The 12,339-nt window shown below is 43.0% G+C and overlaps 1 protein-coding gene and 1 pseudogene across 3 annotated transcripts in view; one reads left to right on the forward strand and one right to left on the reverse strand.

Annotated features, from left to right (window-relative positions):
* Positions 1–380: 380 nt before the first annotated feature.
* Positions 381–2,215, reverse strand: LOC105084862 (FGGY carbohydrate kinase domain-containing protein-like; annotated as a pseudogene).
* Positions 2,216–2,652: 437 nt separating this feature from the next.
* Positions 2,653–12,339, forward strand: part of NAIP (NLR family apoptosis inhibitory protein) — a 39,440-nt gene continuing 29,753 nt past the window's right edge. Inside the window, exons 1-3 of one of the 3 annotated variants that reach the window (XM_064481297.1) lie at positions 2,653–7,361; positions 9,163–9,736; positions 10,721–10,820. In XM_064481297.1, coding sequence (XP_064337367.1) covers positions 9,166–9,736; positions 10,721–10,820 — 671 coding nt within the window. In that variant the 5' untranslated portion in view covers positions 2,653–7,361; positions 9,163–9,165. The remainder of the gene's footprint in view (positions 7,362–9,162; positions 9,737–10,720; positions 10,821–12,339) is intronic. The other 2 variants (XR_010378606.1, XM_031446531.2) reach the window with 2 other exon arrangements.

A 12,339-nucleotide genomic window follows, 5' to 3' on the forward strand; every position in this document is an offset into this window, starting at 1 on the left:
AAGAATTATACCATTTTACACTCTCACAAACCATATATGAGAGTTCAGCTGCTCCATACATCCTTAACCAACAGTTGGTATTACACAATCCAAATATTAATTTTTAGAACATCTTCATAACTTTATGAGTAGACAGTGATTTCTTAGGACACAAAAAGCACCTATCATAAAAGAAAAAATTAAAATCAGACTTTATCAAAATTTAAAACATCTAGCTTCAGAAGATACCAATAAGAAACAAAAAGACAGTTCACAGACTGAGAGAATATGTTTCAATGCAATCATCTAACAAAGGACTGGTATCCAAAATATATAAAAATTCTTGCAATTCAATAATAAAAAGGTAAACAACCCAATTAATCTTATTTTTATTCTCCTCTTTGCACATGTCTCAGTTTTCTTTTATTAAAAGACAATACAGAAATGATGAAATGATGCCTAAGGGTCCTGAATATATGGTGAAATGACAGAGGTCCCTGATGCAATGACATGAAACCTGGCATCAGCACCTGCATACTCTGTTAGGTCCCCTTTCTTGATTGCTGCATACTCTTTCTTGTGTTCAGCCAACTTCAGGAATATTTTATATTTCTTGTCATATAGTATCTTTTATCCTTACATCTGGGAAACAATTTTCCCAGCTTCGCTCATTGTTGCATGGCCTCCTGTACAGAAGTGACATCCCTTGAGGCATAGGCTCTGAGATGAGCAGCACCCACAAGGACAGACTTCACCTCTTGTGACAGGACCACGGGCCTGCCAATAATGTCTGCACATGTTTGCACAGAAGGGGGATTCTTGCTCAGGTCCCCACACAGGAAGAGTGCTGACAGAGCACCCGGCCTCCATGGCCTCTGTACTGAAGCGAGTCCTGAATGCAAAGGCTGCAGCTGTGGTCAGGTGGAGAACGGCGGGATCATCAAGGTCCTGAGACACTGTTCAATCCAGTGACCATGCTGTTTAGTATCAGATCTGCTAAAGGAGAGTGGTTGCCATGGAAATCTGGCCAAACACGTAAATCAACAGTGAGGAAGCCTGCAGGCTGAGGTTTCTTTATCAGATCAAATATACATACACACTCTGGCATCTGGCTGTGGCCTTGGCTTGTAGCTCAGGGAAGGAAGCATGGCTCTGTCCCATGTGGGCTTATCAGTTTTCTGGTAATGCTCTGACCACATTCATGCAGTCAGAAGTAGGGACCATGGCTGAGAAATAAGGGTCCCAGACGCCTGGTAGAAAAATAGGGTTTTGTGCTGATCCTCATGTGACAAGAACATATTCCACGGATAACAGCCAGCCATGATGTCACTGGCTGTCCCTCACAGATGTGGCCATGACCCCTCGAATCTGCTGCAATCACTCCCTGGGGACAGAGATGCTGCTGGCAGCCATTTGGGGGAGCTCACTCCACCCCGAGGACAGTGGTGTTGGCGAGCACCATCCCAGAATCCTCCTTCTACTAAACAACAACCCAGTTTAAAAATGGGCTAAAGATTTGATCGCTTTACCAAAGAAGATACACGAATAGCCAATAGGCCATTAAATTAAAGCCACAAGATACATACCTATGACCTAGAATGGCTAAAATTTTAAATACTGTTCTCTGTATGTATGTTTTGGTTGATAAGTCATTGAAAATTTGACTCAAAACGTCAAATCCTCTGTTCAGATTGTGTGGTGGACATTTGTGTTTGTTTTGGCTACCCAAGATTTCTCTTCCTTTGGGGATTTTTTCCCCCTTCTTGCTATACAAAGGTGATACTTGTACCTTTTTCCAATTAAGACCATGCAGAAGTTTTCCATGTCACTAGGGGTAAAAGGGAAGCTCTTTCAATGATAAAGGGATCCACTAAACATCTGCAAATGACTAAAATCAAGAATAAGATAGGGTATCTATTCACTGCTATTAAGCAACATTCTATTAATATAATCAATTCAACAAGAAAATGAAATGACATAAAAGACAAAAGTATTATAATATTCAGATAATACAAATATCTACCGTGAAAATCCACGAGGATTTACAGTCGTATATTAAAAATAGACGGGCTCTTGAGGCTCTGCCGCTCTGGCCCGGCTGCGCGGGCCCCGTCGCCCAGGGAACGGGCTCCCGGCAGCCCCCGCGACCCGGAGTCCATCCCCGCCTCCTCCGGCCCCGCCGGGCCGACGCCCCGCCCTCGGCCTCCCAGCTGCCGCTCTCGCCGCCTCCGGGCATCTCTTCCCGCTCCTCAGGGTTGCGCTGCTCGTCTCGCCCACTTCCCGGCCCCCGTCTCGCCCGTTCCGGTGGCCGAGGCCGGATGCCTCAGCACACGAAGCGCCAGGCTGCCTGCCTGGCAGAAGCCGTCCGTCCGCGGGGAAGCAGTTGCCGCCCACCACTCCTGGGCTCCGCCGACACCTCCCGCGGGCCCTGCGCCTCGCGCGCCCCGGCTCCGCTCTCTCCTCCCATGCCGCGCCTTCCCTTCCCTTCCTCTGCCGCACCCTAGCATCCCTTCTGCCCCGCGGGCGCCGAGGCTCCGAGCTCCGTAGTCTCGTGGTTGACGTTGCGTTCTGTCCCCCGACCCCTCAGTCCTCTGCCCTTCATCCGCCCAACAGCGCCTGGCACCAGGCCTTGGCACGTACCCAGTAGGTGCTCAGTAAGTGTTCGTTATTTGGATAAATGAACGACACCCCCTCGGTCCTGCTTTAAGGCCTCAGAGCAGAATAGTTGGTGCAGCTTACAAGAGTTGGGTAGCCTGGAGTCAGATCGGTCCCAGCGCTGTCCCTTCCTAGCTGTGTGCTCGGGGCAGGTGGTATCTCACTACGATTCAGTTTAGTCATCAAATGGGGATGGTAATACTTTCCACCTCTGGCTTGGTGGGAGGATTGCATGTGAACTGCTAACTAGGTGCCTGGCTAGATTTCAATAAAGCCTGGCCTCTGCCCTCCCTACCCACATACTCTACTTTTATTTCTCTTCCCTGCGCTTTGTTCTTCCTCACTTTCGGGCTGAGATTCAGGAATTGTGTTCTGTTCTATTGCTTTATTGTTAAATTTGTTGGCTGAGTGCTGTGTTCAGACCTGGGAGCACCCTTGCTTTATCTGCTAGAGTGATCAGTTGCCCTGGAGTGGACTTCCTCCTTATAGCCAAGGTCTTGAAAACTTTAAGGAGAGGAGTTCTGAAAATCCCCAAACCCAGACCCCAGCATGGACAGAATCTGGGAATAAAGACGCTGCAGCCTTTGTGATCACCAGAGACTCCCGGTCGTCTAAGCTGCAAGGTTTTTTTGTACTTTCTCTCATCCAGCTCCAGTACACCCTGATAAAGCTCTGGACTTGTTTTTGTTTTGTTTTTATTTTTTTGTTTTATTTGTTTGTTTGTTTTTTGGGTAACCTGACTCTTACATTCCTTGTTTGTTCATTCAGCAGGTAGTTATTTGGGGTCGCTTATCTGCCACCCATAGTACCAGCCTCTAGGGATGCTGTGGTGGACCAGACAGACCCAGTCCCTGCCCTCAGGGGACTTTCAGACTTGAGAACCAGCAGGCATGGTACAGGGGATGCTCTACTTGGATTTTGGGGATGGGCTTGGAGACTGGTGGTAAGGATAGTCCTCTTCTGAAGGAGTGACAGTAAGTAGCTTTTGTTAGGTTTGAGTTACTTTGTAGCCAGATTGTCTTTTTCCATAGAAGATTGGCTCCTACTGGATTTGTTTTCAGTTTTCTCTTAGAGAAATTGCACTTCAAGTCCCAGGAAGATCTCATTTCATAGTCACTTCTGTGTAGTTTGGACAAAATGGCTTCTGGAACTTAGTGGGGGAAAAGGGAAGGAAACAGGCATCAGGCAGAGCAGTTGATTGGGCTTAGAAAAGTGAAGAACAGACCAGGAAAGAGTTATACACATAATGAAAACAGGCTTTGGAGTCAAGTGTGGAGAGATTTCTAGACAAGGAGTTTGGTAGAATCAGGAGTGAGTAGTTGATAGCTCTGTGAACTGCTGAGGTAGACATGAGAGTGATTCAATGTGTGTTCAATTTTTTTTTAGGTTGTTTTATTCTTTTTAAAAATTTTTTTTGTTTTTTTTCCTGGGGGGAGTAATTAATTAATTAATTAATTATATTTTCGAATGGAGGTACTGGGGATTGAAACCCAGGACCTTGTGCATGCTGAGCACGCCCTCTACCACTGAGCTGTACCCTCCCCACCAGTTTTAAGTGAGTTTGTTCTTTGGACGTGAATGTATGAGACCAGTGAATTTTTGCATAATGATGGATGTAACTGAGGTAGAGAGGTTTCACACTTTGTTCTATCATATTTGGGGAATCTGGCGCAGTGTTTTGAGAGAAATCAATTCAATAAACATTTGTTGGGCATTGATTATACCACTCTCTCCCTTGGTCTTTTGAAGCAAGACCAGCTGAGTGCCAGAGGGGGTCTATGAAGGCTTCCTGGCAGAGAACTAGTTCTTAGGAGATGGGGGTGGGAAAAAAAAAAAAAAAGAAAAAAAATAGACCAGGAGAGTTCTACACATCATCAATAAACATTTAGAAAATAGAATATTTTTAAAAATCCAATTCAGAAGGGCAACAAAATCTACAAGGTGCTACTAAAATGTAATGTGTATTGGACACATGTGCATAACAATACCATAGGTGAAAAGTAAGGTTGATTGGGGAAAAATTTACAGTCAAGAGGGTCGACAGTGTAGAGAAGTTTCCCTGACCTCCTATAAAAAGAATTTTTTTAGGTCCATGAGCAGCTGGATGTACCGTGGACAGTGCTTCAAAACAACACTGCCCCTGCAATGTTGTATGTGTTCATACAAATGCTAGGAGGGGCCAGTCAATAACTGGTCAACTAATTAACAATAATTGCTTCTTAGCTGCGTAATGGCCTTACTGGACCAGAGCTTGGCCAGAGGATTTCACATGCTGACGCTGCTGGTAACAGCCAGAAGCTTGCTAACTCAGCAACTGGCCAAACTACCAAAAGGAGGAGGGCATGAACTTTCTGGGACACCTGGGTTTTCCTTTCCTTAAAACCTAGACTTTACGGCTGCCTAACACAGTGGTTACAAGTGCAGATTCTGTCACCACACTGTCTGGTTAATCTGAACCCCTGTGTACCTGAGTTTCCTCAACTATAAAGTGGAGATAATACCTACTTCGTTGGGACTGTTAAAGGGACTAAATGGACATGTCTCAAGTGCTTAGAACTGTGCCTGGCAAGTAGTAGGCTCTGAACAAATGTTAGTTCTTATTATTGGTAATCATTACACATGGTTATTGAAGTGATTTTTAAACTAGAAATATTAAGAAAGCACGAGGGGACCATGAGCATACATAATATTTTAACAAATTTTTGAAAGGTGGAAACTCAAATGGAATAGCAGGAACCAATGAAGCAGGCCAGAGGACCCCACAACCTGAATACACATCTAATCCCTGGGGGACCATGTACCTGATAACAGAAGCTGGAGCAGCCAGGGACTCAAGGCCAGGTAAGGAGGGCAGGAATGATGGGAAGGACTGACAATCAAGGGGCTAAAGTCTCTGCATGAGACAGTGGGCTCCCCCAGCCTCAATGCCAGATTATTTAACTCAGGTGTTAACCCTAAGGCAAAAAAAATTGGTGGAGTCTATTTTTTTTTAAAAAAAGGAATAAGCTGTTTCAGCTGATTTAAAGGAGCTAGTGTGGGCCCTGGGCACCCCCAAACAAAGAATCTTTCAAGAACCGACCATTTTATGCTTAAGGGACATCCCAAGTGAGCGTTCAACTGCTAGCTCTTTCTTTACCGCTAACTTAAAATCATTTTCTGAGATGTTTCTCTGACATTCAGGGCTTCTCCCTGGTGAATCTTGGCTCCCCAACCTGTTCTCCATAAATTAAGGGCTTAGGTTTAAGTGACCCTCATGTGGCTCCTTTTGTTTGTTTGTTTTTTATTTTTTTTAAGTTCTTTTATTTATTTTGTAGTGAAAGTACTGAGCCCAGGACCTCGTGCATGCTAAGCGTGCACTCTACCACCGAGCTATCTCCCTCCACCCACTCATGTGGTTTTTAATCAGATTTTTGAACCATAATTTTGATCAATCAGTTTTTAAATTGCCTAGTTCTCAAATATGAGTTGAAAGCCAAGGCTCACATACATTTGAGGAAAGCTGAAAAATAAACACAAAAGTAAATGGTCATTAGCTTTGGAGGAAACATAATTCAGGCGACAGTATGAGTACTGATAAAGTTAATTTGTATATTGGGCCCCACCGGATATCAGGGGGCCGCCTCGGTGGCCTGGCCCAAGTCACAAATCTAAACCCAAGTTAGCCTACACTTAGGAGCAACACCTGTCAAAGAAACCTAACACAGCAGTCACGATCCCCCAACTCAGCTTTGGCTAGTTTGCCCGACCCTGGAAAACAGGACCTGCTGGCCTAACAATGAAATCCCTGGCCTCCTAGCCAATCACGCCAGTTCCCCATTGCCTCTTCTCTATAAAACCAGCTCTTGCCCACCCTCCCACCCCCAAGCCTGGGAGGCACTGTGTTCCCTCCATCTATGGGTCATATTCCCTTGACTGAAGGACAGCAAGCTCATTATTAAGTTGTTGTAGTTTTGTCATTTGACAGTATCCTCGGAGAGATTCAAGAAGATTGCATTGGTTAAAAAAAATAAAAAACAGATCCCATGAAAACAAGAAACAGATAACAAGAAAGAGCTGTGGGAAACTGCAGGTATAACTGCTAAAATTGAGAATGACTGTCGGAAAGTTGGAAGGTAAAGAGGAAGTCTCCTAGGAAGTAGAGCAAAGGTCCTGACAGAATATGTGAGGGAAAAGAAGGTAAGGACTTCGGTGGTCAGTTCCCATCTGAATAATGGGAATGTCAGGAAGAGTGACAATACCCGGCAGTAGGAAATCACCAGAGAAATCGTAGGTGGTCATCTCCCAGGGCTGATGGGAGGCTCACGTGTTCAGCTTGAAAAAGTCCTCTGAATCCGATGACAGCAGAAAGACCCACACCAAGACGCAGTAACTTCGAAATTTTATAAGCCAAGGATAAAAGAGAAAATCCTAAAAGAAACCAGAAGGATAGTAACTGCCACCAAAGAAATCAGACTTAGCACCCTAAACGTTCACCCAGCTTAAACTGTTTAGAATAAAATACTTGTTGTGGGACTTGGTCCGTCTTGTTAGTCCTTTCGGTTCCTGATTAGGCCCTACTGACTCAGCACCCGAGAGCCTTTACTGGTGATTTCTCAATAGACTGCAACTTGTTTTGAGTATTAGTTCCTTAGGTATGTTCTCACTGCTTCCTGTTCAAGGGCAGAGCATTTGTACTTAGCACTACATCTTCTCCTTCCATTTGACTGGAACTCGGGATAAACCTCTAGGTGAGTAAATTACCGTCTCTGGCAAAGCAGTTTTTCTTCCACACCTAGACTTAGGCTCTCTTATTTATCTTACTCTTGCTGCTTTTCTCTCTTCGGAGGCAAGAGGACAGGCCCTGGGGTCACAGAGACTTGGGTTTAAATCCTGTCCCCGAGACAGCAGCCTCACTGCTGCTCTTAGCACTTACTGACAGAGCAGGAAGCCTGGAGAGGGCCTTGGAGGTCTTCTCTCCTCCCCAGAAATGGCCTTGGGACCAGCAAAAGTGACCCCTGAACTTGGGTGTAGAAGTGCAGATTGATTCCAGCTGGTCTGTGGCTACCCTGTGCTTATTTCTCTCCAGGGAGGCCTGCTGTCATGGTGGTACCAACTTGTTGCTGTTTTTGAGACTGGTCTTGCATCCTAGTTTGGGCATGTGACCAGAGGGGCCTACAAGACCCCTCCTCAGATGAGAGTGTGCTTTCTCACTTTAGTGGAGCACATCCTGTGCAACTGGGCCTGGACTCTGAGACCTCTCTGACATTGGCCGGGTTTTTGTTTTTATTTTTTGTTTCATATCCTTTACCTTAATGAAAGTCTGAAGTAAGTACACTAGGTAGAGCCCTGTGAGTTTTCAATTATGCATCCCTGGGTAATGAGTGAAGGTGATACTGTGAATGGGATCACTGAAACATTTTGGACTTTATAATTTAAATACCAGCTAAGACTTTGCTTGGGAGAAAGGTCTAGAACCACTGATGCTAGGCTAGCTGCTGTGGCCTTCCTGGTTTGAATATCCTCAAGGACTATAATTATTTATGGGAGGAAGAGCACAGCCGTGGAATTGACAGGTGTAGATGGAGAGCCAGAGGAAACAGCTGAATGGATTAAAACAGAAATTCGGACGGGGAGGGGTATGTCAGTAAAGAATAGGGAGGCAAACCAGGAAGGCCTCAGCACTCAGCCTAGTATCAGTGGTTCTAAATCTTTCTCCCACTTCTCATGGTTTTGGCTGCTTTGGCAAAAATGAAAGTAATTCAGAAAGAGCTCTAGGCTGCCAAGCCCACTACGTCCTTCCATAAAGGGAAGGAACATTATGCCAGAGGGAGAGTTGGGCAGATACTTCTTTGGGTTGGAAAGTGACCTGCATCGGACAGATAACCACTAACGTGACTCTACAGGGAGAGGGCATCCAGAGACAACGGAAAGGAAGGAGCTTTGCAGTCAAAAAGTTAAGTAACCTTGTGGCTTGAAAGAGCTTCCCAAGCAACCGAAGTGGGCTCAACACATGAGCGACAAAGGAGCTCTGTCTTGTTTTAGGCATTGCCGGAGGAAGGTCATGCTTGGGCTTAATCAAGATCTTCATTTAGCTGCAACCTTTGCAGAAATGTGGGTAGATGGGAAAATTCCAAATCAGCTGAGCTAGATCAAGATGGGACACTGAAAACAAACCTAGAGTGGAACTATCCAACTCCTCCTGTAGGTATTAAACGGAATACCTTGGAGATTCCTGAAATGTTGAGGGTGTTATATGATGAGATAGGTATCCCCTATTTTATGCCTTTAAATTAAATGATGATTGATGCTGTGATAAGGGGGCCTCCAACTGCTTGGACTCTGTGTGTGACCTGTTGGGAGGGTGGGATGGAGAGAGAGAGAGGTTGTCACAGACCTACTAGCTTATTTGCTCTGAATTGGGCTAAGTGATGAGCAGAAGATCAAGATTATTCAGAAGAAAGAAACCAGGAAGAATAAAAGGGTTGAAACAAATCTCAGGACCAGTAAACCAGGTCGCGATGTTCATCAACCTTACCTTTCCCTTTTCAGAAAATGGCAGCCCAGGAGAAAGCGTCTGATGAGAGGATTTCCCAGTTTGATTATGCTTTGCTGCAGGAGCTCTCTGCTCTTCTAGGCATAGATGCGTTTCAGCTTGCCAAGGAAATAGAAAAAGGGGAGCAGAAAGACCGAGAAAAAATGCAGAAAGGCTTTAATTCACAAATGCGCAGTGAAGCAAAAAGGTTGAAGACTTTTGTGACCTATGAGTCCTACAGCTCGTGGACACCCCAGGAGATGGCAGCGGCTGGGTTTTATTTCACTGGTGTAAAATCTGGGGTTCAGTGCTTCTGCTGCAGCTTAATCCTCTTTGGTACCAGCCTCCGGAGACTCCCCATGGAAGACCACAAGAAATTACGTCCAGATTGTGAATTTCTTTTGGGCAAAGATGTTGGTAACATTGCCAAGTATGATATAAGAGTAAAGAATCCAGAGAACAAGCTGAGGGGGGACGACAAAGCAAGGTACCAAGAAGAGAAGGCCAGACTGGAATCCTTCAAGAACTGGCCATTTTATGCCCAAGGGACATCCCCAAGGAAGCTCTCAGCTGCTGGCTTTGTCTTTACAGGTGATGTGAAATCATTTTCTGAAGTATTGCACTGGAGTTTTAACTTTAGGGTCCATATTTCAGTTGGAATATTTTGTAAATCTTTCCTCTCTTGGTCAATGTGCTATATTAGGTATAAGGTCTATTTTATTAAAATTCAACTTCAGTATTTTTACTTGAGTTTTATTTTGTTTAGCACAGTGTGTTAATTTGCCCCAAATATATAAATTAAGAAAGTGACTTTAAAAAAATTTGGGCCTAAAATAATACTGACTGGATTCTTAAGGCCCTGAAAATAAACAGGGAGGTCAGCCTGACCCCAGTCTCCTTCTTTCCCATCTTCCTTTTGCTGCTCTTAAATGATTGTTTGATTCTTTTAATTGCTGCAATATTTAAAAGGTTTTTTGTTTGTTTTTTTAACCTTAAGGCTGACTCTAATGTATAGGGCAAATTGCATTTCAGAACATTGCACATTCTTTGAATTGTCCTAGCCATGCCTTAAATGTTACGACAGATCAAATAACAGCTATCATTTACTGAGTACTACCTGATGCTAGGCATGGATTAAGCACTAATACTAAATCAACAAACTTGCCCTTTCCCCCTGTTTCACAGTTGAGTTCATTGAGCCTCAGAGTTTAAGAAATGTGCCTAAGTTTCCAGAAATTTCATAACAAAACTACAGCGTAGGTCTTCTAACTGTGCTTCACTTCATGAGTGTGGGGGTCTCTCTGATTCCTCACTCCTTAGGGAGAGCATATTGAGTTAAACAGCTTAGAGTTCTGAGTGTGAAGTGTGGCTACGGCTGAGGGGTGGAGTCTTAGTTTTGGAAAATGGTCACTTAGGGCAGTGGGGCTGTAGATGGGGATTCAGCCGGATGACAGTGTGAGTGGGCAGACGTGATGGAGCACGTCTCATTCATGCCCAGAGCAGCCAGCTTTCAGAGATCTGGACCATCCTGTGGTGCTGTTACTGGGCAAGCTAAGTGTTTTCCTTCATGCGTAGGTAAGCGTGACACTGTACGGTGCTTTTCCTGTGGTGGATGTTTGGGAAACTGGGAAGAAGATGATGATCCCTGGAAGGAACATGCCAAGTGGTTCCCCAAGTAAGTAGATAAATATTTTTTGCTTGTAGTTATTTTTTTAAGACAAACAAATTCACCTTGCCAGAGCAGAAACTTCAGTTTTAATCTTTCCCTATCCTAAACTAGAACACTCCAGAATTTATTCAAGCAAGAAAACCCTGATTTACATTGTGGAAATTTTTAATTACATAATTTTAAAACAGTTTCCCGAATGTTGTTTTATCATCCAAAATACTTGTTTTGCCAAGTATAAGTTTCAGAATCTGCCATTATAAATAATTTGCATAGGAATAATGTAATATGGTATAGAAAGGAAGTTGGAAGGTAAAACAATGTTTAAAACATTATTACAAATGGTTTCATGTACTGCTGAATATATAGCAAATGAAAAGATTTTATTTCAAAAACTCAGACCATTTCTGTCTTGTAAATAAGTTCATTTGTATCATTTTAAATCACAAATAAGAGATACCACACAATGTCTATCTGTCTGACTTACTTACTTGGTATGATAATCTCTGGGTCCATCCATATTGCTGTAAATGGCATTATTTCATTGTTTTTATGGCTGAGTAATATTCCACTGTATATACATACCACATCTTCTTTGCAAACACAACATTGTAAATCAACTATACTTCAATTAAAATTTTTTTAAGTTTCTCTGAGAAATCCTGCTTAAAAAAAGGTCAGTAAGAGTTTTGATTATTTCAATGGCCTTGAGTTCCCTGCTTAGAAAATAAAGTGTATTTTAATTATTTTTATTGTTCTATTTACTAGTATTTTCTACATATCTACCAAGTACAGATTCCTTCTTTTAGCCATTTTTAAAACTTTCATTATGGAAAATGTCATACTAAAATAGAGAACGGTATATAAACACTTACAAGGCCAAATCTTATTTCATTCATCACTTGCCCAACTTTTCCCCAGAAAGAATAATAACCAGATAATTTTAAAGCAAATCTCAGATATCATATAATGTCACTGGTTGATACGTTAGTATATAACTTTAAAACAGAATATTTTTTTAAAAAACAACCACAGTATCATTCTCTATCCTAAAAAGGATTAACAGTAATTCCTCATAACATCAAATATCTGAGTCGGTGTTCAAATGTTCTTATCTCCCCACCTCCCTCCCTCTCTCTTTACCATTAGTTGATTTGAATCAGGTTCCAAACAAGGTCCATACCTTGAATTTAGTTGATATAGCTTAAGATTTTTAACTTACAGATTTTCTTCTCCCCTGTGTTTTTCTTGTCGCTTAGTTGTTAAAGGAGACATGTAGTTTGTCCTGTAAAATTCCCTACACTCTAGGTTTGGCTGAATCTGTTCCTGTGGTGTCATTTAACATGTTTTCTACTTGCTGTATTTCCTATAACCTAATATTTGGATCTAGCAGTGTTCTTTGGCTCATGTTCTATTTCTTTAACAAATATTTATCATACATCTATTACATGCAAAGAAGTTGTTGGTTGGATCATAGGTCAACCATAAAACAACTGGGCTGTTATTTATGTTTATAAATCACCTTGCA

Source organism: Camelus dromedarius, chromosome 3 (assembly GCF_036321535.1).
Source record: "Camelus dromedarius isolate mCamDro1 chromosome 3, mCamDro1.pat, whole genome shotgun sequence".
NCBI lineage: Eukaryota > Metazoa > Chordata > Mammalia > Artiodactyla > Camelidae > Camelus > Camelus dromedarius.